Genomic DNA, 21924 nt, shown 5'->3' on the forward strand with positions numbered 1-21924 from the left:
AGAAAATGGCTTTTCCTTTTCCATTAACCATTAGCTCAGGACAGTCCTCAAGATCTATTTATTTTCTTCTTTTTCTTCCTTCTTCCTTTTGGGTCACCACTCCTGTTTGATTTCTCATAGTACCTTTTGTTGATTTCATCTCAGTACTGTACTTTATTATTTCATCCTCTGTATTTCCTAAAATTCTTCTTAAATTTTTGTTACCATTTTATTTGGTTTGATGTTGATTGATAATCATGTTGAGATCTCTTGATTCTTTGTAAATTGCAAAATGGTTATACAATTTTTAAAGATTTATTTTATATATATGAGGACACTGTCGTTGTCTTCAGACACAACAGAAGAGAGCATTGGACCCCATTACAGATGGTTGTCCTCCATGTGGTTGCTGGGAATTGAACTCAGGACCTCTGGAAGAGCAGTCAGTGCTCTTCATCATCTCTCCAGCCCCATGGTTATACAATTTTATCATGACTTCATTTACTGTTACTTTAAATCATTACATGCACATATGTGTGAGCAAAGATTACTGTGTAACAGTTTTGTTCTCAGTGTTTCTGCATTGCAATCACTGCTTAGATGCTCCTTGGTCCATCTAGAGCTGTCTGCTGAAGCACTGACAAACCTACAAAGAGCTTATGGCTTCATTGTGCTCCTCAAAAGAGATTAAATGCCTAAGCTAGTTTATTATAGGCTGGCTTCATTTGTCCAAACACTTGTGTTTTTTAAAGAATGTGTCAGAGCTGGAATGTTATTAGACTAAAACTGGCAGGGTTGGTTTTCTTTTTAGGCTTTTGCATTTCCAGCCCTCACTGCCAATATCTGCTCAACTGCAGTCAGCTACTGAGCCCTGCAACAGCTTCCCAGAGCTTGTGTTCCAGGCATAATTACTAAGTCTCATAAAATAACAATGCCATTTGAGAAACAGAACACTTAAGTCCAAGTCTCTCCTCTTTCCAGTTGTTTTCTGCTAAAGGTGATGGAAGGGCCAGCAAGGTTAAGGTGTGGTATACGCTCACATGAAAGCAGAGTGGAAGGGAGGACTATGTACTAATAGGAAGGAGGGAAACTAAAGGCCGGGGGCGTGGCTCAGGAGTAGTATCAGGACAGCTTACTTATTCCTACTGCTTTCAAGTGCCGATTATAAAGTAGGTGGGGTTTTAAGGATTTTAGATAGACTTTTTTCTGTGAGTCAGTTTTTACTGCAATAGCCCACCCTGGCTGCAACAGAATGACAAGTTGTAAAATTCTGTGGGCTACTAGTTCCCCTAAAAAGTTTCTGAGAAAGTCTGAAAGTGAGAATCTTAAAGCTAGCTAACTAGCAGGTCCAGCTTGTTTGATAAACTGTTTTGAAAGAAACTTTGACTGTTAAACTGTCTTTTAAAATAGAGATCCAACTACAGCAAGTTAGCACACAACTTCCTGATTCTGAGCCAAAGCCAATTTCTTGTTTTGCATCTAGATATCAATGGTGTCAGCGTACTGACACATCAGCTCTCTCTAGCATGCACAAAAGGGAACAGATAATATTTGTGGGTAAAACAACTAAGGCCCAACACACTTCAGAGCTTGCCTCCACGATGATAAATAACCACCCTAGAATTGGAACCCAGATCTTTCTGACTCTAAGCCTATGTTCCCTCTATCTCAATGAACCTAACACAAATAAATAAAATAAAGCTAAGTTGACAGAAACTAGTGAGAGGTGATCGGGGTCTGAAACAAGGCCGTGAAAGCAGAAATAGTACAGGGTTTCCCTTGATTTACTGACAGATGGACTGTGGAATCTGAAGGAATAGAGAGAATAGAATTATGTAGATAAATGGTTACCATGACAGAAATGGTAGAAGGGAGAGAGTCCCCATTCTATATGTGAACTCAGATGTCAGTGATGTGTTTGGTTAAAGACATCCAACTGGTCTTTAGATTCTATTCCAGATGCTGCCTGTATTGTAGGGGGTACAAGGATCTCTCTAGAGCTAGCCTTCCTGAGCATTGTGCTAAGCCTCTGAATTGGCACTTCCCTAGTGATAATTATAAACTTGTAACTCTACCAGAGAAATATCATGGGATTTATACCTTCAAATTTTCCTTTGTGATGACCGTGCCAAGAACCATTTCTGCCTGTGTACATTACTAGTTTCTCGTGGAGGAGAAAGACTCCATATTCTGAAAGCCTCTTGATCTATTAATATGTTGTAGAAAACACTTGGTAAAGACATAGAAGCCAGAATGTTGAAACAAGGAAGTGCCTATGTACAATTTATGGTTAGATGATGTCGGTGATTCGTGTGCTTGCCCTTACTGAGTTCTTGCTCTGTGGAAGGTCTGTACAAATAGTAACATTGGCAAGATGACTGTCAGCTGTAAACAAAGAACTTTTTATTAAAAATAATCTGATTGTATTCCTTATTTCTGTGTTAATCCTCATCCCCACTTCTTCATGTAGCTCTGGCTAGCCTGAAACTTGAAATTTGGGCCAGGCTGGCCTCAACTCACAGGTATCCTATGTGTCCAGAGGGCTGGAATTAGAGTATTCATCTTTTGTGCTGCCCTGGAAACATCTAAAAGACTCTGTAAATGCCTTGTCTTCTGTAACAAAATACATAGTGCCCAGAAAGTAGGAAAGTGCTTCCAGAGGAATGTGCACCATGTGACTGATGAGTCTTCACTTTGTGGGTACTAGGGAATGGCCAGCATGTGGTGAGCTTGCTCGACAAGTCCCTGTTACAGTCCTCTTTCTCTGAGTGTTTTCTAAATATAGAAAATATATTCTATGGGTGAGCACCACTGTGTCTCTTGATGCTTTGACTTTCCCATGTAGTAGAGGCTGTGCCCAAGTGATGTCCTTCCTGTATCCGTTTCACTAGTGCTTGGGGTTACAGGTCTGCACTAACACACCTCTTGGTAGGAGATTTTTAGTTCTACAACTTATTTGTTAAGTATTATGTTGTTTCCTATATCTCAGAAACAACAATAAAAATTTGTTTAAAATTCCTCCATTTTAGTTTATGTTACCCATAACACTCCCTTCTTTTTCTTTCTTTCCTATCAGGACGCCTGAACAGTGTCCAAGTGTGGTCTCTTTGTTGTCCGAGAGTTATAACCCTCATGTGCGCTACGGCGCTGCAATGGCCCTGGGAGTCTGCTGTGCTGGTACAGGAAACAAGGTACAGCCCAACCAATGGGGTCGCTGCTTTCCTTACACCAGGCTTTTTCGTGGAAAAAAGTGCGTGGATCAACTGTGAAAATACAAGTGCAGTGGGATCCCTAAGGCTGAGTTTGGTGCAGGGCTTCACAGTGCTCCCTACTTTCCTGTGCTGCCGTGTGAGAAGACTCCCAAGAACTAACCGATATACACGGACAACCGTTGTGAACTACTCCGTCATCACATGGTTACTCTCACTGTTAATTAGTATTTTAGACATGAAGACTGCTGTCTAAAGCCACACAAAATCGACTCTTTTTTTATTATTATTTTTAATTATACGTATTTATGTATGTATGCCTGTTTGTAGACATGTTTGCCTGTGGAAGCCAGAGGTGTCAGATCGCTCAGAAACTATAGTTACAGTGGTTTTGTACACACCCTTAACCACTGAGCTCTAGCCCTTAGTGTGTGTGTGTGTGTGTGTGTGTGTGTGTGTGTGTAAGAGAGAGAGAGAGATTTTGCAGGTGTCAGTTCTCTCTTTCCATTAACAGACTGTGGGACTCAAACTCAGGTCATCAGGCAGCAAATGCTTTAGCCCACTGGGCCCAGATATAACATAATCTTGCTCCACAGTATTGATGCAGTCATCATGTTTTGTCTTGAATTGCACACATGCACACATCTTGGGCACCTTGTATGGACTTTTTTTTTTTTTTTTTCTTTTTTCTTTTTTCCGGAGCTGGGGACCGAACCCAGGGCCTTGCACTTGCTAGGCAAGCGCTCTACCACTGAGCTAAATCCCCAACCCCGTATGGACTTTTTTTAATTCAACAAATGTATATGTTTTTGTGTTAGAAAGAGAACATTGTTCCCCTTCTAGAGTCTTTATATTTTATTATTCAGAAAGGGATCAAACACCTTGTTAAAATATTTCTCTTACTTTGTACGTTTGTCTGCATGTGTGTCTGTGTGCCGCCCACATGCAGTGCTTGCTGAAGCCAGAAAGGGGCAGTGGGTTTCTTGGAGCTGGAGGTACAGTTCAGCTGTTAGCTGTGTGGGAGCGAACCCCATGTAGTGCAGTTAACCACCAGACCATCTCTCTAGCCCCAGACTTTCTTATTTCTTATTAATTCTGGAAACTTAAACTTTAATTTGCTTGACTTTTTCCTCTAATAAATATTAGAGACAACACCCTCCTACCCTACCCAGCACCACCACTGCCACTGGCCAGCACATTGCAACACAAACATCACTTAATGAAAAAAAAAAGCTCTGAATTTCCTTTGGGCCAGCAAGATAGCTTAACGAGTCATAGTACTTCCACCAAACCTGGCAGCCTGAGTTCAGCCTCTCTGCCCTACATGGAAGAAAGAGGACTAGTCCCCACAGGTTGTGCTCTCTGTGCACACTGTGGCAGCCATGCCCACACAAGCTCGGGTACACACACACACAAATACCCATACATTAGTAAATTAATCTTTTTAAAGGGTTTTCAGAGATCCTTCATTCTCTCCTGGTATTTTGTCCCAGTCTGGTCTGGCCTGCTTTCCCAGTCTCTCCTCCTTCCCTCCCTTTCTAGGAGAGTTCTGCCCTATTGCTCAGGCTGCCCTTGAACTCAGAACCTTCTCACCTCAGCTTCTCAAATGCTGCAATCACTGGATTACATCACCACAGTCAGCTTCCTGTTCCTTTTCTATAAGCACTTACTCCTACCTCACATGTCTTTATAACTATTTAACTTAATCTCTATGTCCCAGCTGCTAAAAATACATAAGATTCCTGTGAACACTGCTAGAGCAAGTAATTGTACCTGGCACTTGATTTTTTTAGGAGCAGAATTTCTTATATAAACATCTGTGAAGCCAGCCGTGGCAGCACTTGGGAGGTAGAGACAGATAGATCATCATGAATTCAAACCCAAGTTCCAGGCCAGCAAGGGCTACACAGTGAGACCCTGTCTCCCAAAAAAAAAGGAGGAAGGAGGAGAGGAAGAAGCAATATGTACCAGAGGCTGGAAAGATGGCTTCATGGTTAACTACTCTTGAAGTGAACAATAATTTGGTTCCCAGCACCCAGACCAAGTATATCATGGTCACCTTTTTTTGTTGTTGTTGTTGTTGTTTGTTTTTTGAGGTAGGTTTTTTTCTGTGTAATAGTCCCTGCTGTCCTGTAACTTGCTCTGATACTAATTGACCTCAAATTCACAGAGACCCACCTGCCTCTGCCTCCAAGCGCTGGGATTAAAGTTGTGCACCAACTCCCACACAGCAGCACAACCATCTTTTAACTCCAGCTCCAGGAGATCCACACCTTTCTCTGGCCTAGGGTACCTGAATTCATGTGCATATACCTACCCCCACCTTTACATACACACACACACACACACACACACACACACACACACACACACACACACACACATATATAATTAATCTTTTGAAAATATGGTATCTTCTTTTTCATTAGAGAGATCAAGTATATATAAGAATTTCCTTTGTTATAGGTGGGAGGGAATGCAAGCATGCCGCAGCGTATATGTCCAGGTCAGAGGATAGTTGTATGAGTCAGTTTTCTCTATGTGTGGGTGTGGGTCCTGGGAATCAAATCAGGTTGTCAGTCTTTTTTTTGTTTTGTTTTGTTTTTTTGTTCTTTTTTTCGGAGCTGGGGACCGAACCCAGGGCCTTGCGCTTCCTAGGTAAGCGCTCTACCACTGAGCTAAATCCCCAGCCCCCAGGTTGTCAGTCTTAGTGCAGGCTCTTTCTTGCTGAGCTGTCTCAGCGGCTGCCTCTGTTTCTAGTCTACATTAGTCCTGTAAACAAAGGAAGGATAGAGTTGGATATTTTGCTAAGTATTTTTCCTCTTAGACTTTTAATTTACATTTATGTCATCTCTCATAAGTTAAATACAAATAGTATGTTTCTCTTTCCATATTATTCTAAACTTAATATGATATCTAGGGGCAGATGTTCTTTGAAGCAAAGCATCTGACAAGTTAATACAATGAAAGATTTTTATTACCATACTAAATAAGTCTGCTTTATTTCTAAGTAATTTGTATACCCTAGGTATCTGTACGTAGCTGGAAGAGAGTATTTAAGGACTATAGCTGGGCAGTGGTAGCCCACGCCTTTAATCCCAACACTCAGGAGGCTGAAGCTAGCCTGGTCTGCAGAGCAAGTTCCAGGACAGCCAAGGCTACTCAGAGAAACTGTCTTGGAAAACAAAAACCAAAACAAAACAAAAAAAAGTAAACACTGCCCTCATGTAAAATATACCTTTGACAGTGAGTGATCTGAGGTGCAGCCATCTCAACTTCTTTTTGTTTGTTATGTTTTCAGGAAGCAATTAATTTACTGGAGCCAATGACCAATGACCCTGTGAACTACGTGCGGCAAGGGGCTCTGATAGCCTCAGCTCTCATCATGATCCAACAGACCGAAATCACGTGTCCAAAGGTGAGCAAAGAAACTCCAGCCGAGAGCTGGGGTTGGGTTTTTCCATAATAATTTACCTTAGTGACTGAGAAGGGAAAGAAGCATATTTGAGGGTAGCAGACTGGGACTGTTGTATTCATTTTCCTTGGTGTGTGTTTTATAAATCTAAGGTCACTTTGTTAAGAATATAACATACTTAAGAAATTATTACACAAAAGCCAGTTATAGTGATGCATGTCTTTAATCCCAGCACTCAGGAGACAGAGGCAGGCAGATCTCTGAGTTCAAGGCCAGCCTGGTCTACATAGTGAGTTCCAGGACAGCCAGGGCTACACAGAGTAGCTATCTTTTTTTTTTTTTTTTTTTTTTTTTTTAAGGAATTATAACTTACAAAATAACAAAATTTGATTTTTTTTTGTTTGTTTTTGATGTTTTGTTTTTGCCTCTCTGTGTGCTTTTAAATAGATACTGATTTGCTACTCTGTTGGAGACTGAAAATTCAAACAGTCTGACTTTTCTGTGGTCTGAGGCAATGAAACCTACAGTCGATTTATGTGTACATCCAACCTCAGTATTTTAAAAATTGTATCTACAGTCTTGCCCTCCTATGTAATCCTGGACAGGGTGTCAGTGACTCAGGAAGGAAGTCCTGTTAATGACTAATTCCTGTCAGTTTTAGATATCAGATTCCATACACAGTGACCTCTGTTCATGAGTCCTCTAAGTGGTTCCTCTGAATCCTCTCTGTGGATCTGTATACTAAGGGAGAAAGATGGCCCACCTTTCCTCAAGGAGGTCGCCTTCATATGTCTTCCATAGACCTCCTCTGGATTAACTGTAACAGAGTTTGAGGCACTTATTTAAAACTTCCCTCATGACAGTGTCTTATACCTCATACTAGTCTTTACTGTGCAATGCAAAGTGAGCACAGCCAGACCTCTTGTTGTGTTGAGAACAGAAAGTATGTGTGTTTTATTTGTGTATTCTGAGATTATCGTGCTTGATGCATTCAGAAGTGTGAACCACAACACCGGTAGTGTATAAGTGATGTCCACCTGTAATCTCAGCTTCTTGGGAGGTTCTCAAGTTCCAGCACTGCCTTGGTGACAGGTTTCAAGGCAGGCATGGACAACTTAATAAAGACCCACCTCAATATTAAATGAGGCTAGGAGGTGCAGTTCATTGGTTGTATGCCTTGATTTAATCTTCAGGACTGAAAAAAGGAAAAGAAAAACACTTAACCTCTGCCCATACCATTGTACTTAGATTTTTGGAGTGTTATAGCAGCCTTGAATTAGTTAGATTTATATCTGAGAAGCATTTAAAAACAAAATAATGCAGGCAGAAAAAAGTTCATGCCGCATATAGTCCCAACACCCAAGAGACTAAGGCAGGAGAGTCACAAGTTCAAGGCCAGCCTGAACTACATAGTAAGACTTTGTCTTTTAAAAAAATAGATAAAAGGGGTTGGAGATTTAGCTCAGTGGTAGAGCACTTGCCAAGCAAGCGCAAGGCCCTGGGTTCGGTCCTCAGCTCAGAAAAAAAGAAAGAAAAAAAATAGATAAAAGGAAAGGAAAGACCATTGGCCTCTCTTCTGCCTCAGCAACAGATAAATCCCTTTATTTTAAGCAGAGGAGACTGGAAAGAGGAGCACAGTTGCCTCTCTGTGCATTGGTTTCTGCCTCAGACAGCTTTGTCTGACAAACCTCACTTTCTGAGCAGTCAATGTCATTTTGTCTCTTTGCCCAGAACTTCTCTCTCAAAACCATTTTCAGGGTTTCTAAAAGTTGGATTACTGCACGTACAGTCGGACTTCTCATCCTGTTTTTCCCAAAACTTGCTTAATATACTATGTCTTCTAGAACATAAACATCTTTGCAAACACAGATCATATTTCTTCGTGCTCTTAACTATAGCAGCTATCATATGAGTAGCTTTTATTTCTGCTTTTGATGTTACACCGAGCCTTTGGAAGTGACCCAGCTGAGCAGTGTCATTAAAGAATGAACCTTCTCAAATAGCCATATAAATATTTATGCACTTGGACCTCACGTACGGCTTTCACACTGCTTCTTCTGTCAACCAGACAGTTGCTTAGCCGTCTTCATACCCTGGCTATGGAGTCCAGTGATTAAACCAGGGGCTGGGGAGATGCACCAGCTAGAGTGTTGGCTGTGTAATAATGGGGGCCTGAGTTTGGACCCCAACACCCTTGTGAAAGTGACACATGGCCACAAATGCACTTGTAACTCCAGCTGTGAAGAACAGACATGGGAGGATCCCTGGGGATTACAGCTGCCAGCCTAGATCCAGGTTCAGGGAGAGACCCTGTCTGAGGGGAACAAGGCAGGGCATGATATAGTGGGACTCTGGCAGTCTCCTCAGCCTCCATGCATATGTGTGGGCATACCACACACAATATATATACCATGCCCACACAATAAAGTATTTAATTGAAATGAAACTGCTATGGCAGTGCCTGCCATTAATCCCAGGAGTTCAAAGCCAGTCTACATCAGAAAGTCTAAGCTTATCCTGGGTTACTTGAGACCTTATATAAACAAAGAAAGAAAGAAAAACGTTCCGAGCTGACCATGGTGACACACACCTTTAATCTTTGCACTTGGGAAAGAGAAGTAGGTACATCTCCTGAGTTTAAGGCCAGCCTGGTCCACAGAACAAGTTCTAAGAGAGGTGGGGTTACACAGATTAAAAAAACCAAGAAAAAGAAATAATTTCAGTGTTTTTTTTAGTAGTCATAACCTCAAACTAACAGTGGCAGCATCCTTTTGAGGTAAAATAGCTTAAACTATAGTCTTTGTTTTTTGTTTTTGTTCTTTTATTTTTTATTTACTCTTAAGAAATGTCACATTTAGATAGATAAGGTACATCAATTTAAATAATTGGGTTGTTTTTTTTTTAAATAATTGCAAGTTATCTTGAATGGAGTCTTAACTGAACAACTAGAATACTCTCCTGTCTTCAGGTTGTTATCGAAATAATGAATGCTAATTAAGAATGTTGAAATAGCAGTGGCGAGATGGCTCTGTGGGGACACATCTGCCAGCAACCTGATCCTTGGAGTTCCCACATGGTGGGGGAGAGTGACTCCTGCAAGTTGCCCTGTGACTTCCACCCACGTGTACATTGTGGGTACATGCACCCACAAACACACAGATGCATAAAGCAAATGCTATGTGATAAAAGTACATTTTAAAATAAGCTATGAATGTTTAAATGGAAATGTACGTATAGCTGGCAGCCTGCAATTGATATAAGTTGGCTATGAAAATGCAAATGTTTACATGCTGACTGCAAAAGCAGAACTAAGGCCGATAATGCCTATTTTCAAAGAGAACAAAGTGAGTCCTCAGAGGTCTGTGTTTTCAAGTCAGTACTTGAAATTAGTGGAAACAGCACAAAAGCAAGCGCCAAGGCATTAAGAATTATCTCCTGGAGCTGGAGAGGCGGTTAAGAGCACTGGCTGCTGTTCCAGAGACCCAGGTTCAATTCCTAGCACCCACAGGGCAGCTCACAACCACTCCAGTCCCAGGGGATCCAACACCTTCTTCAGGCTTCCTTGAGCACCAGGCACATACATGGTTCAGAGATTTATACATAAAAATAATTTAAAATAATTACATCCCTTCCTCAAAGGAATGCAAAAGGAAATGACCTTGGGTATTTTGTAACATTCATAATGGAAATCAGAAATGTCCATGTGATATTACGCCCTGACACTTAGCCTGCACATTGTTTAAGTAGTACTAGGATGTTTTTGCCTTTGTTCTAACAGTTTCTCACTTGTCTACACTCACAAACATAAATTCCAGATCATAGACACATTTCTGTATTAGTAACACACAATTTAGAAAGTCACGAGTGTCACACTTAACCTTTTAATGGGTTCTTAGAGCTGTTTTCTCTCAAAAATGTGACTCTTCGTGAATCATCTATTTTTGTCTTGTTAAACAAAATCCACCATGAGAAGTTTATTTGAACATTTACATAGTAAATACAATATATAAACAGATGAAAAATTACACTATAAAAATAAGTTCTGGGGCTGGAGAGATGGCTCAGCGGTTAAGAGCACCCGACTGCTCTTCCAGAGGTCATGAGTTCAATTCCCAGCAACCACATGGTGGCTCACAACCATCTGTAAAGAGATCTGATGCCCTCTTCTGGTGTATCTGAAGACAGCTACAGTGTACTTATATATAATAAATAAATAAATCTTTAAAAAAAAAAATAAGTTCTTAGGCTGGAGAGGTGATGGCTTTCCCCATTAAAAGTCCTTGCTGCTCTAGTAGAGGAACCAAATTTGAGTCCCAGCAAACATTTCAGATAGCTCACCAACCTCTGTAACTCCAGCATATATAAAATAAAACCTAAAGTACATTCAGAACTAGTAACAATGAAATCTAGGTCTCTTCTTTGCCTTATATCATTTAATGTGGAGTCTGGTGGAAGACTCCTCCCACCTCTGACCAGTACTTGTTTTAGAAGTGGGATCATGTGTAGCCACACTTAGTTAGATTCAACCTTCTTAGTTCTGAAATAAAATTACAGTTGGGATAGATAGATTAGGCTTTTATTGGTTATCATGATTCATCAGAGATGAATCCAAAGAACTGTAATCTTTTCCCTTGATCTATATAGTATTCATTCCCCCTTCCAGAAGTAAAACATTTGCGTTCAGAACATGATAGATATTTTAAATGCATAACTTTATGCCAGAGAGATGGCTTAACAAGCATAGGCAGTTGTCACCAAACCTGGTAACTTGAATTTGATCCCTCAAACCCTCACTCCCAAAAGTTGTTCTCCTGACATCTGTAGACAGACAGACAGACAGACAGACAGATACACACACATAGTGTTCTTTTCAAAGGCTAGAACTGATTTATCTTAGTATGAAGTTTTATAAGATATTTAAGATATAAGACACTATCATAGCCAGGCAGGGCTTGTGTACGCCTTTAGTCCCAGCACTCTGGAGTCAGGGGCAGGTGGATCTATGAGTGCAAGGTCACCCTGGACAGCCAGGGCTACACAAAGACATCCTGTCTTAAAAAGTAAAATGGGAGGAGGGGCGGGATTATATTGTTAAAATACTAATGAATTCAAGATGAAAGCTAAAAATGTGTGAGATTGTGAGAATAAGTTGCATTAGTCACCTTTGCGTGGCTCTGAACAAGGTAGCTCATGGAAATCATCTGGGCTCCTGGGATTTTAATTCACCATAGCAAGAAGACATGGCAGAGTGGCTCTTTCTATGACAGCAAGAGTATCTTGGGAGAGGGCGTGGCTGTTTGCACAGCAGTGGACCAAGAAGCAGACAGTAAGACTAGTGGCTATCACCAGTGGTTCTCAGCCTGTGGATCTGGACATGCTGTTATTAGATATTTACATTACCATTCTTAGCAATAACAGAATTACTCTTATGAAGTAGCAACAAAGTAATCTTATGATTGGGGGGGTCACCACAATGTGAAGAACCGTATTAAAGTGTTTCAGCATTAGGAAGATAGAGAACAACTGCTATAGCCTTCAAAGCCTACTCCTTAGTGACCTTTTTTAACCAGCTAGGACTCACCTCCTTAAGGTTCCACAGCCACCCAAAGCATCATCACATGTGACCAAACATGAGCCGTGCAGACATTTCAGACTTAAACCATCACAGTGAGATCACAGAATGACCAGGAAGAGTACTGTTAAAGGAAAATATGGGTGTTTTTTTATTTTGGATATGTGGAATTTGAAGTAATAGCAAGTCATTTGGAAAGAAAAATAGGAGTGTATGGGGCAAAGTCAACTGAACAGAGATGTATAGGAACTAGACATGAAACAATTAAATCAGTAAAGCTACAAAATCCAGGAAGGTCTGAAAATGTACAGGTTTGCTTTTAAGGACCTAACTGTCCTTAAACTGTAAAACCTGACTTAGTAATGAGTCGCTTACTATGAACGTCCATATGTTTGCTACTTCAGAATTACTAATTCAATTATGGAATAGTGTTCCAGTCCCTACCAGAAATGCAAAGTGTGTGTGTCGTGTTGGCTTTTAAAAATACATGTGTGGGTGTTTTGCTTAAATATGCGTATGTGCTGCATGGGTGCCTGATACCTTTAGAGGCCAGGAAAGGGTCAGATCCCCCAGAACTGGAGTTATAGACAGTTGTGAGATGCCCCGTGCGTGCTGAGAATCAAACCCAGGTCCTCTGGAAAAGCAACCACTGCCTTCACTTTGAGCCACCCCTGCAGCTCTCATGTTAGTTTTTAAATCTGAATTCCAAATACATGTGGCCTGGAGGATTTCGTGGGAGGAGTTTCAGTTGTATACTTAGTTGGTGTTCCAGACACAGATGTAATGTCAAAGATAAAATCAAAACTTCCAGGCTGGTTCCTGACATGCAGAGATAGATCTGTAGGCAGGATGAAGCGGGAAGGAGGGAAAGGAGTGTGCGCTGCACAAGAAGTAACTCCAGAGAATTGTGTTCCTTTCTGGGTTTTTTCTAATAGTATAAGGTATAAATACAGAACATGATGCACTTTTTAAATGCATGACTTTAGAAAGGGTGGATTTTAGAAGCTAATACGTGTAGATCACAGAATAGCCTAAATTTTAATTGCCTTTTAATATAAAATAAGTTAATATTTTCTACACGTTCTGCCTTGTAGAAGGATATATTTTGGGTTTATATTTTTTGAGCAGGCTGCTTGTACCCTATGTAGTTGAGCCTGGCTTCCACTCTCAAGAGACGGGGTTGTAAGCATGTGTCTCTTTGCCTGGCCAAGGCGCCATCAGATTCTGAAATGTAAAGTTAGAAAACCATGATTGTCACCCAACTCAGCACTCATGGGAATCAACAGATGGTTTTATGTGTTGTCAGCCCTGACATCTGGAAGCAGAGAGTAGACTAGAGGACCACAGCTGGCCTAACGAATTTTGTCCACTCTCTGCTCTACTAACACAGTGGCTCTTTATAAGAATTATAAGAGTGAACACTGAAGAAACTGTTAGAAAAATAAAAGTGATGAACAAAATTTTACTGTTAAAAATCCATCTTTCAATTTCTTTTTTTTTTTTTTTGGAGCTGAGGACTGAACCCAGGGCCTTGTGCTTGCTAGGCAAGCGCTCTACCACTGAGATAAATCCCCAACCCCCATCTTTCAATTTCTTGTTGGATGCTTTTCTATTGGTTTAGTCTTGGTTATATATTTAAATTCTCCTTTGTAATGCACATACAGTGTTTTGTTTAATCTTTTTTTATAAGTTTATGGGATTTTTTTTTAACCTTTAGAGCACAAATTTTCCATTCTTTATAAGGTAATGTAAGTATTCATCTAAAATGAGTTCAGAATCAAAGGAATTTGACCTGCTGAGCCAGAGTAAAAACATCAAATCTTAGGATATTTAAAATTAATTGGGAACTCGGTGAAGATTTAATCATGCTGTATTTTATAGTTTTGAAGCGGTGAGACTGGAAGGGTGACTCAGTAGTGATCGCATGCATCTTGTTCTTGCCTGGGAGTAAAACCGAGCCATTTTTAAGGAGTATTGTTTATTAGCAGTATATAAATGGCAAAGGTAGTAGTCTAGAGGGTATAAGATGTCTGTGCTTGCTGAACAAGCAAGCCCATACCCCATCTGTGAGCACAGTTACTTCAGGTCGTCTTTAGAACATGGATGAGGTAAATGCTATAATCCTCAAAGAAAGGGGAAAACTAAAGCTCAGAAGAGCAGCGGTGGCGAGGTCTGTGCCTGTGGCCCCAGCTACTAAGGAGGCTTCAGCAAGAGGATTGTTTTGGGCTCAGGAGTTTGAGACCTGGGCCACCTTATGAGAAAACCCATAAAAAGAAAAGGGCCATAGAACAGACGGACAGACCAGTAATTTACCCAAATATCTTCTGAGAGCAAAGATAGTCATATGCCGGGCTGTCTGATTCTGTTACTGTGCCACAGTATCACACTGTACTCTTCAGACAGAGAAGAGACTCTGAAAAAATGTGTGCTAAACTTGTTATATTAGGAAACTCAAATCTGGTGTTTTCTGCTTTTGGCAGATTTGGGGAGCTCCATGATCATGTGCTTCTTGACCAAGCAGACTTCTTCCTGAGTGCCTACCATTTGAAAGCACTGTCGGGAAAACAAGGAAGTGTAAGCCATGGAAGAAGCATAAGATAGGGCCATCTCCACCTAACAGTTACAGAAACCACTTGATTCATTATGAACAGTTTAGAAGCATTTTTATGTGAAAATAATATATTGTAATTTCAGGAAAACTCTAAAGCAAACAAAATTACTAGTAATCTCACCACAAATCAAATTATACTTGATTTTCGCAAGTCTTTAGAAACTGGTGTGCATTCAGCATACACATCTTTAATGTTTGCGAACACATTCACACAAGCTGGGGGACAGGTAGTTTACTTAAGGTAGAACTGAAGGGAAGGGCTGTGTCTCTTAGGAAATCTGCTCGGTTGACAGTAAGCAGCATAGCTGTAATTCAAAGTGCAGCAAAGCCTTAGTGTTTGCTGGGACTGTTTGGGCCTGCTGACTGGCTGGTGCAGTGAAGTCTTATTCAGCATTCCCCTGGGTCTGAATCAGGCACTGTGGAGTGAGGACTGAAAGCAGCTAGTGCTCCCACACCAGGAAGTCAGAACACTGACTTCAAACACAGAACTGTTCTGCCTTCACATCTGGTCTGTCTTTAAATGTTTTGAAATTGAGAACTGGGTCTCAGTACCATTAGTGCAGTCATTGGGTGTTTTTTTAATGACACAACAAATGCACAGAGTCTGTAATTACTCTTCTTGCTTCTTCAGGTAAACCAGTTCCGGCAGCTGTATTCCAAAGTCATCAATGACAAGCATGATGATGTCATGGCCAAATTTGGCGCTATTCTGGCCCAAGGCATACTGGATGCAGGTAAAGGTTCTTAGGTCTAGATACATTATGTAAATCTAATGAAACAGCTAATCCAGTGCTCTGTGTGACATCATGGAAATTGAGTCTGAAGCAAATTACTCCAGAGTAAAATTTGAAGTGTGGTTTGCAGAAAGAGTTTTCAGATATTCAAGCACAAATGTATATTTTGAGTGTTACTCCTTCCCTGCACTCAGATACCGTGCCCCTCCTGCCTCCCTGCTGAAGACTCGAGTGTTAGTGTGATCACACTCGGCACCTGGGATTTTGTTGTCGTGTGTTTGTTTTTCAAGGCAGTGTTTCCTCATGTAGCTCTGGCTGTCCTGGAACTAGCTCTGTAGACCAAGCTCGCCTCAGACTCAGAGATCCGCCTGCTCTACCTCCTGGGTGCTGCAATTAAAGGTGTGCGCCACCACTGCCCGGCAGCATCACCCCTTTTTATGATTTATTCTGAAACATGTTCTGTAAGTTTTCCCAGTTGACTTTTACTATCCTATTGTCTCAACCTTTCACAAGCAACTGACACAAGTGTATGCCACCACGCTCAGCAGGCCCTAGTCTTTGTATAACAGTTCTATAAGTTCAAGCTCTTTTCTCTCTCTCTCTTCCTCTTTCTTGTTTTATGTCTGCCTGATAGTGTTAGAAGGATTACATATATTGGAGAGAAGTCAGAATAGTTCTATTCACTTAGTAAAATGCCCAGTGACCTCCAGCTTGGAATTTTGTTTGGGATGGGAATCACTATTAGTCCAGGTTAACCTCAAATTCAAGCCAATTCTATCTCAGCCTCCAAGCACTGGTGCCACTATGTCTGGCTAAAATCCAACTCTTTAGTTGATGACTTGAATCTTCACTCGAATTCGGTGGCTTTCAAACTGTATTTTTCCCTACTCCCCAAAGGGATAGTCTAGAGACTGCGGCAAGAGGCAGAACAAGTTGGGTTTTAAACTGTTCACCCTCGTACAGTAAAACCTCTGATCAGAAGCAGCTGATTTCACTGTTTATCATGTTCTTCCTCGGAAAACGTGTTGAATTAAAAATTAAATTGTTAGAGCTTTTCTTTTGTGAGGCTGAAGAGATGGCTCAGTGGTTAAGAGCACTTTCTGCTCTTGCAAAGCCCCAAGTGCAGCCGCCCCTACCCACATCAAATGGGTCAAAACCACATGTAGTTTGAGTTCCAAGGATTCAACACCCTCTTCTTCATTTGTGGGCATCAGGTACCCACATGGTATACATACATACATGTAGGCAAACACACGTAAATAAGTCACTGGGTACTGCGGTACACATCTTTAACCCCAATACTCTGGAGGCAGAGGCAGTCAGATCTCAGGGTTCAAGGCCAACCTGGTGTACATAATGAGTTATAGGACAGCCAGAACTGATGAGTGAGATCCTAATCAAAACAATAAATAAATGAACCACAAGCTACTTCCCTAGTGCAGTACCTAGAAATGCTTATTGACATCTTAATGGGTCGCTCTGTTCATGGTCTTTCTCTTTCTGCAGGTGGTCATAATGTCACAATCTCCTTACAGTCCAGGACTGGGCACACTCATATGCCTTCTGTGGTTGGCGTCCTTGTCTTTACCCAGTTCTGGTTCTGGTTTCCCCTTTCACACTTCCTATCATTGGCTTATACTCCTACCTGTGTCATCGGCCTTAACAAGGATTTAAAGGTATGTCTGTCAGTCCTCAGCGTTGTGGGATACTCTTATCATAGATGACCACATTCCCCTTCAATACGAGTTAGTCCTGAGCCCTTACAGAATAGAGTATGTCTGTGGGCAGTTTATAAATAATCTTCTCTTACTAGGTATATAATTCTGGACACATCTTTTGAGAGGGAATGATGGGGTAGGATGTTTAATACAAACATGTGAAGAGATTTTATAAGCTATTCTGTGTACTGGGTGGGGTGGTTTGGGTTTTGTTTTGCAACGAGGTCTCATTATGTAACCCTGACTACCCTAGAATTCCATTCTCTTGTAGACCAGGCTCGCCTTGAGCTCACAGAGACCTGCCTGCCTTTGCCTCCAGAATATTTGGATTAAAGGCATGTGCTACCATGCCTGGCTAGCATTTTTTGTTTGGAAAGCAGAAAGTCATTCTGTATACTTAGTGATCTCTGAACTCAGGATCCCTCTACTTTAACCTCCAGAGTGCTGGAATCCCAGGCTTATGCTACCATGTTAGGCCACTTTAACCCAAAGGCTGCAAGAGCTGGTGAAAGCTTTTAAGAGGGTAATAACAGTTTTTCCTAAAGAGAATTGTCGTGATGTTAGAAGAAACATGGGCAGTGCTTTTGCACCAGTCTGAACAAGAAAGACTAACTAATTAGTGAGGGATAAAGTTTGAGGCAATACACACCTCAGCCATGTACTGTGGGGTTCTCTACAGCCACCACACCAACAGGGTTATGGTCCATGGGAAGAAAGAAGGCAGTTTGGCTCAACACAGTTCAGTAGCCAGTACTGGTTCAAACATGGAGAGTCTGACCCCGAGCTGTTTGTTTCAGGCAACAAACTGTTTCTAAGCACAGTGTAGCTTGGTGTAATTTTTCCTGGTGATAATTAACTCAATTCCATATGCATAACAAAGCTTAAGACGTTAACTAGATTATAAAGTCTTTGTAAAGTCCATATTTTCCATAAATATATGTTCCACAGATTGATGTTCCTTAGACTGACTGAGAAAAGCAGGCTCATGCATGATAAAGGTCTGGGAGAGGAGCCATTGTAGTCTCCAACCACACAGGTAGAGGAGGCACAGAGGTCGGTGGCCAGGCGAAAACAGACCATACACCTCTCTTTCTCCCTTTGAAGAGACAACTCTGTATTTGGCATTCCTGTGTCCCCTCGTGTTTATCTGTGAGCACAAGGACCCCCATGCCTACTTAACAAGGAATTGTTAGTGTAAGGAAGAGTACCACAGGAAGATACCCTTTTAGTAGTAACAGAAACCAAGGCCACCAGTGAGGGGTCAGGGAGTCTGACAGAGCAAAACTGATCACAAAGGCTAAAAGCTTCAGGGGCTCCTTGCCCTGTCATGCAGCCTTCGGTCACACTTCCAACAGTGTTTGTAGTCACAATTCTCTCAGTCCTGTGACCTGATGGGGCAGCCTGTTCTCCTTTAAATACCTCTTACATTCAATCATCACTGTGGTTAAGATGTTTTGTTAAGATTTTACAGTGGAAAATTTTTAAGCTCAAATTTGTCCTAATTGAGTAATCTGTTATATTACTACTTTTATTATAGCTATACAACTATTTTTTAATTAAGTATTTCACTATTAAAACTGCACACTTTTACAAATATTTAGCATCTTAATTTCTCAAAACAATATTTTGTTTTCCTAATCCCTAATATTTGACATTAAATTAAACCTATGTAATCTTTAGAGGCTTACAGTCTGCCAAACAATTTTGTTTTCGATCTTCACAGTGAAAGTGAGATAGAGAAGATAAGTCCATCTTTTAACTAACGCAAGTAAAGAAGAGTCAGGCCAGACAGCAGGCGTGTTCTAAGTAATACAAGGTTGTCTTGCATTAGCCCGTGTTAGAAATAGAAAGCGTGATTATGTGTTATGGGCAGTGTCTACAGACTAATAAGTTGTCAGTGCGGCACAAGGAATGGTCGTGGAAGTTCAGAAGGGATATATATATATAACTCTTTACAAAGGGGCTGACAGTTGTCCCCATGCGCTCACAGCGTGAGTAGGACTTAACCCCCTGACACCAGAGGTTTGTGAGGAAACACAAGAGAAAATGATGCCTTTCAGCGGCAAAGCTTTAGGATCTGTAGGGAACTAAGTACCAAAACTAACTGACAGTGCTTTCCATGGAGTGCTAACATGGGACAGTTGTACCGTTGAACTTTAGCCTCAGCTTGCATGGAGACTTTCCATCTCTCTGTGCCAGTGTGCTTGTTGTAAACAGAATACATAAATCTTGGTGTTATTGCCATGGAAAGAACCTGAGTGTCTTCTTTCTTTAGATGCCGAAAGTTCAATATAAATCAAATTGTAAACCATCCACATTCGCATACCCTGCCCCTCTGGAAGTTCCAAAAGAAAAAGAAAAGGAAAAGGTATGCTCTTTGGGTCTTTAACATTTGTTCTTGGAGAAGCTACTGACTACGTGATGCAGCTTTTAAATGTGGTTGGTTGGTTGGTTGGTTGGTTGGTTGGTTGGTTGGTTGGTTGGAGTAGGGTCTCACTGTAGAGTCCTGGCTAACCTAGTACTAGATAGTATGTCAGACTGACCTCAGACTCATGGGATCCACCTAACTCTGCCCCCATGTACAAAGATTAAGGATACAGACTGTCCTGCTGCACAGCTTTAATTATGTGACTGTGGGTGTTTGTGTGAGTGTGGGCTGTAGGGCTAGAGACACCCTTGGAGCTGGAGTGGAAGAGTAATATGTGCTCTTAACCATGGAGCCATCTGGTCAGCCCTGTTCTGCCTTATTGGTCTGTGTGTCTATCTGTCTGTGTATGTGTCCAGAAGAGGGCATCTATTTGAAGCAACACTTGTGGTGCCAGCTAACATTAGATTAAATAGAGTAAAGGGCCTTTTCCTGCCTTGGTATCCCAGTGCTATGGCCCAAGAGTTCCAGTGTGTGGGTCCTGAAAGTTTGCTCTGCTATGAGAACCTCTTACACTAAAGCTGCTGCTGTTCTCTACGTGCTAATCTCAATGTGACTTCTCCCAGAGCTGCAGAGCCATATCTATACAGTAGTATTGTATATGATGTACACTTAAGGACTTTTTGGTTAATACACTACCGGTGAGGTTACAATAAAAATGTTTGTGTACATACTGTGCTCTTATGCAAGTGTGTCTGTCACTTAGGGTAGTGGGTGCAGAATTGTGGTCAGAAGTAATTCGCGGTATTTATTTTCAGGTATATTACCTGGTTTGCCTTTTGAAAATGGATGAAACTAAGTTCAACAGTTTTCTAGCACGTTTACTAATACATAATAAAAAGTAATGAATATATTTGCATAGCTGTACTGGCTGTGCTCTACTCGAGCAACCCTGTCATAATGCTTATTTGGGGAAAATTGTTCTTCGTTTTAGGGTGTTTATCTTAATTGTTGATTGATTGTTTTTGTTAAGCTTTGTGTATAAATAGAGTTAATTTTACAACTAAATAAATTCAGGGTAGCAAGTGATGAATATCTTTCACAACATCTTTATTTTACCCCATTTTCAAAGTCTTGTTTCACCTTTGATTTCAAGTGAGATCCATCAAGGAAGACCACACCTAGGTAACTTCTCTCATTGTACATTACCATTACAAGATATCTTGCTGTAAGAATATCTCTATGATGGAGAATTTTCCAGTGCTTTACCCACGAAGTCAAAAAGATATAGCACTCAAGTCTGCCTCAGAAGTAGAGGATAGCAAATTCACAGCCAACTTAGATCAGAAAAGATGGTTGTTTTGGACACAGCCCCAGTAGCTAAGCATGATGTGCCTTGACATCATCCAGCTTGCTTTCCCTTTTCTTCTCAGTGGATTTGTGTTTATAGTTACTCACAGGAGTCAAGGATGCTGTGGAGCTCTTCTCTTTGGGCTCCTTTCTTGGTATGTAGGGAAGAGATTCTAACAGTCTTGTACCCTTTGACTGTCTCCAGGTTTCCACCGCTGTGTTGTCTATTACTGCCAAAGCTAAAAAAAAAGAAAAAGAAAAAGAAAAAAAGGAGGAGGAGAAGATGGAAGTGGTAGGTATACCTCAGTGGTCATGTGGGTCATCATCATCACCATCATCATCACCATCATCGTCGTCATCATCATCATCGTCATCATCATCATCACCATCATCGTTCAGATACCTACACACTGCTGTACTTTGCTCTTAGCTTTTTCACTTAGTTACTCTGTTTCCAGCATACAGATGCATATCATTATATTTGAAAGAGACTCTAGAAAACCATGTCTGTGTTAGTTTTTCTTGTTGCTCTGAGAGAATACCTACTGGAAGCATCGCTAGAGAGGATTTGGCTCATGGTTTAAGGGAATCAGCCTTTCAGGGCAGGGAGTCATGGTGTCTAGAGCTGCGTCTTTGACAGTAGGAACTTGCAGAATGCCTTGCTCATGCCTTGATCAGGAAGCAGAGCTCAGGCTAACCACACAGCTGCTCTTCGTCCCTTGGGCCATCCCTTCAACCAGTTAGGCTCTAGAGGTTCCCAGATATTCACACACATGAGCTTACAGAGGGAATTTCACATTCCGACCATAACAGTGTCCATTTGTTAGGTAGGGTACAACAGGAATGAGTTCATAGAAAAGGTCACAGCTAATTTAGGCTTTGAAAACAGTTCTGAGTAGGCAGTGACTTGATGAAGAAAGGCTTTCGGGGAAATGGATGGTGGTCTATCCATTTAAATACCCTCTTCTGAG

The 21924-nt window shown here is 41.1% G+C and overlaps 1 protein-coding gene across 1 annotated transcript in view; it reads left to right on the forward strand.

Moving 5' to 3' along the window:
• Psmd1 (proteasome 26S subunit, non-ATPase 1) overlaps nucleotides 1-21924 on the forward strand; it is a 75251-nt gene that overhangs the window by 47219 nt on the left and 6108 nt on the right. Inside the window, exons 17-22 of the mRNA NM_031978.2 lie at nucleotides 3056-3170; nucleotides 6490-6606; nucleotides 15418-15520; nucleotides 17027-17196; nucleotides 19514-19606; nucleotides 21159-21245. Coding sequence (NP_114184.2) covers nucleotides 3056-3170; nucleotides 6490-6606; nucleotides 15418-15520; nucleotides 17027-17196; nucleotides 19514-19606; nucleotides 21159-21245 — 685 coding nt within the window. The remainder of the gene's footprint in view (nucleotides 1-3055; nucleotides 3171-6489; nucleotides 6607-15417; nucleotides 15521-17026; nucleotides 17197-19513; nucleotides 19607-21158; nucleotides 21246-21924) is intronic.

Source organism: Rattus norvegicus, chromosome 9 (assembly GCF_021556685.1).
Source record: "Rattus norvegicus strain SHRSP/BbbUtx chromosome 9, alternate assembly SHRSP_T2T, whole genome shotgun sequence".
Lineage (NCBI taxonomy): Eukaryota > Metazoa > Chordata > Mammalia > Rodentia > Muridae > Rattus > Rattus norvegicus.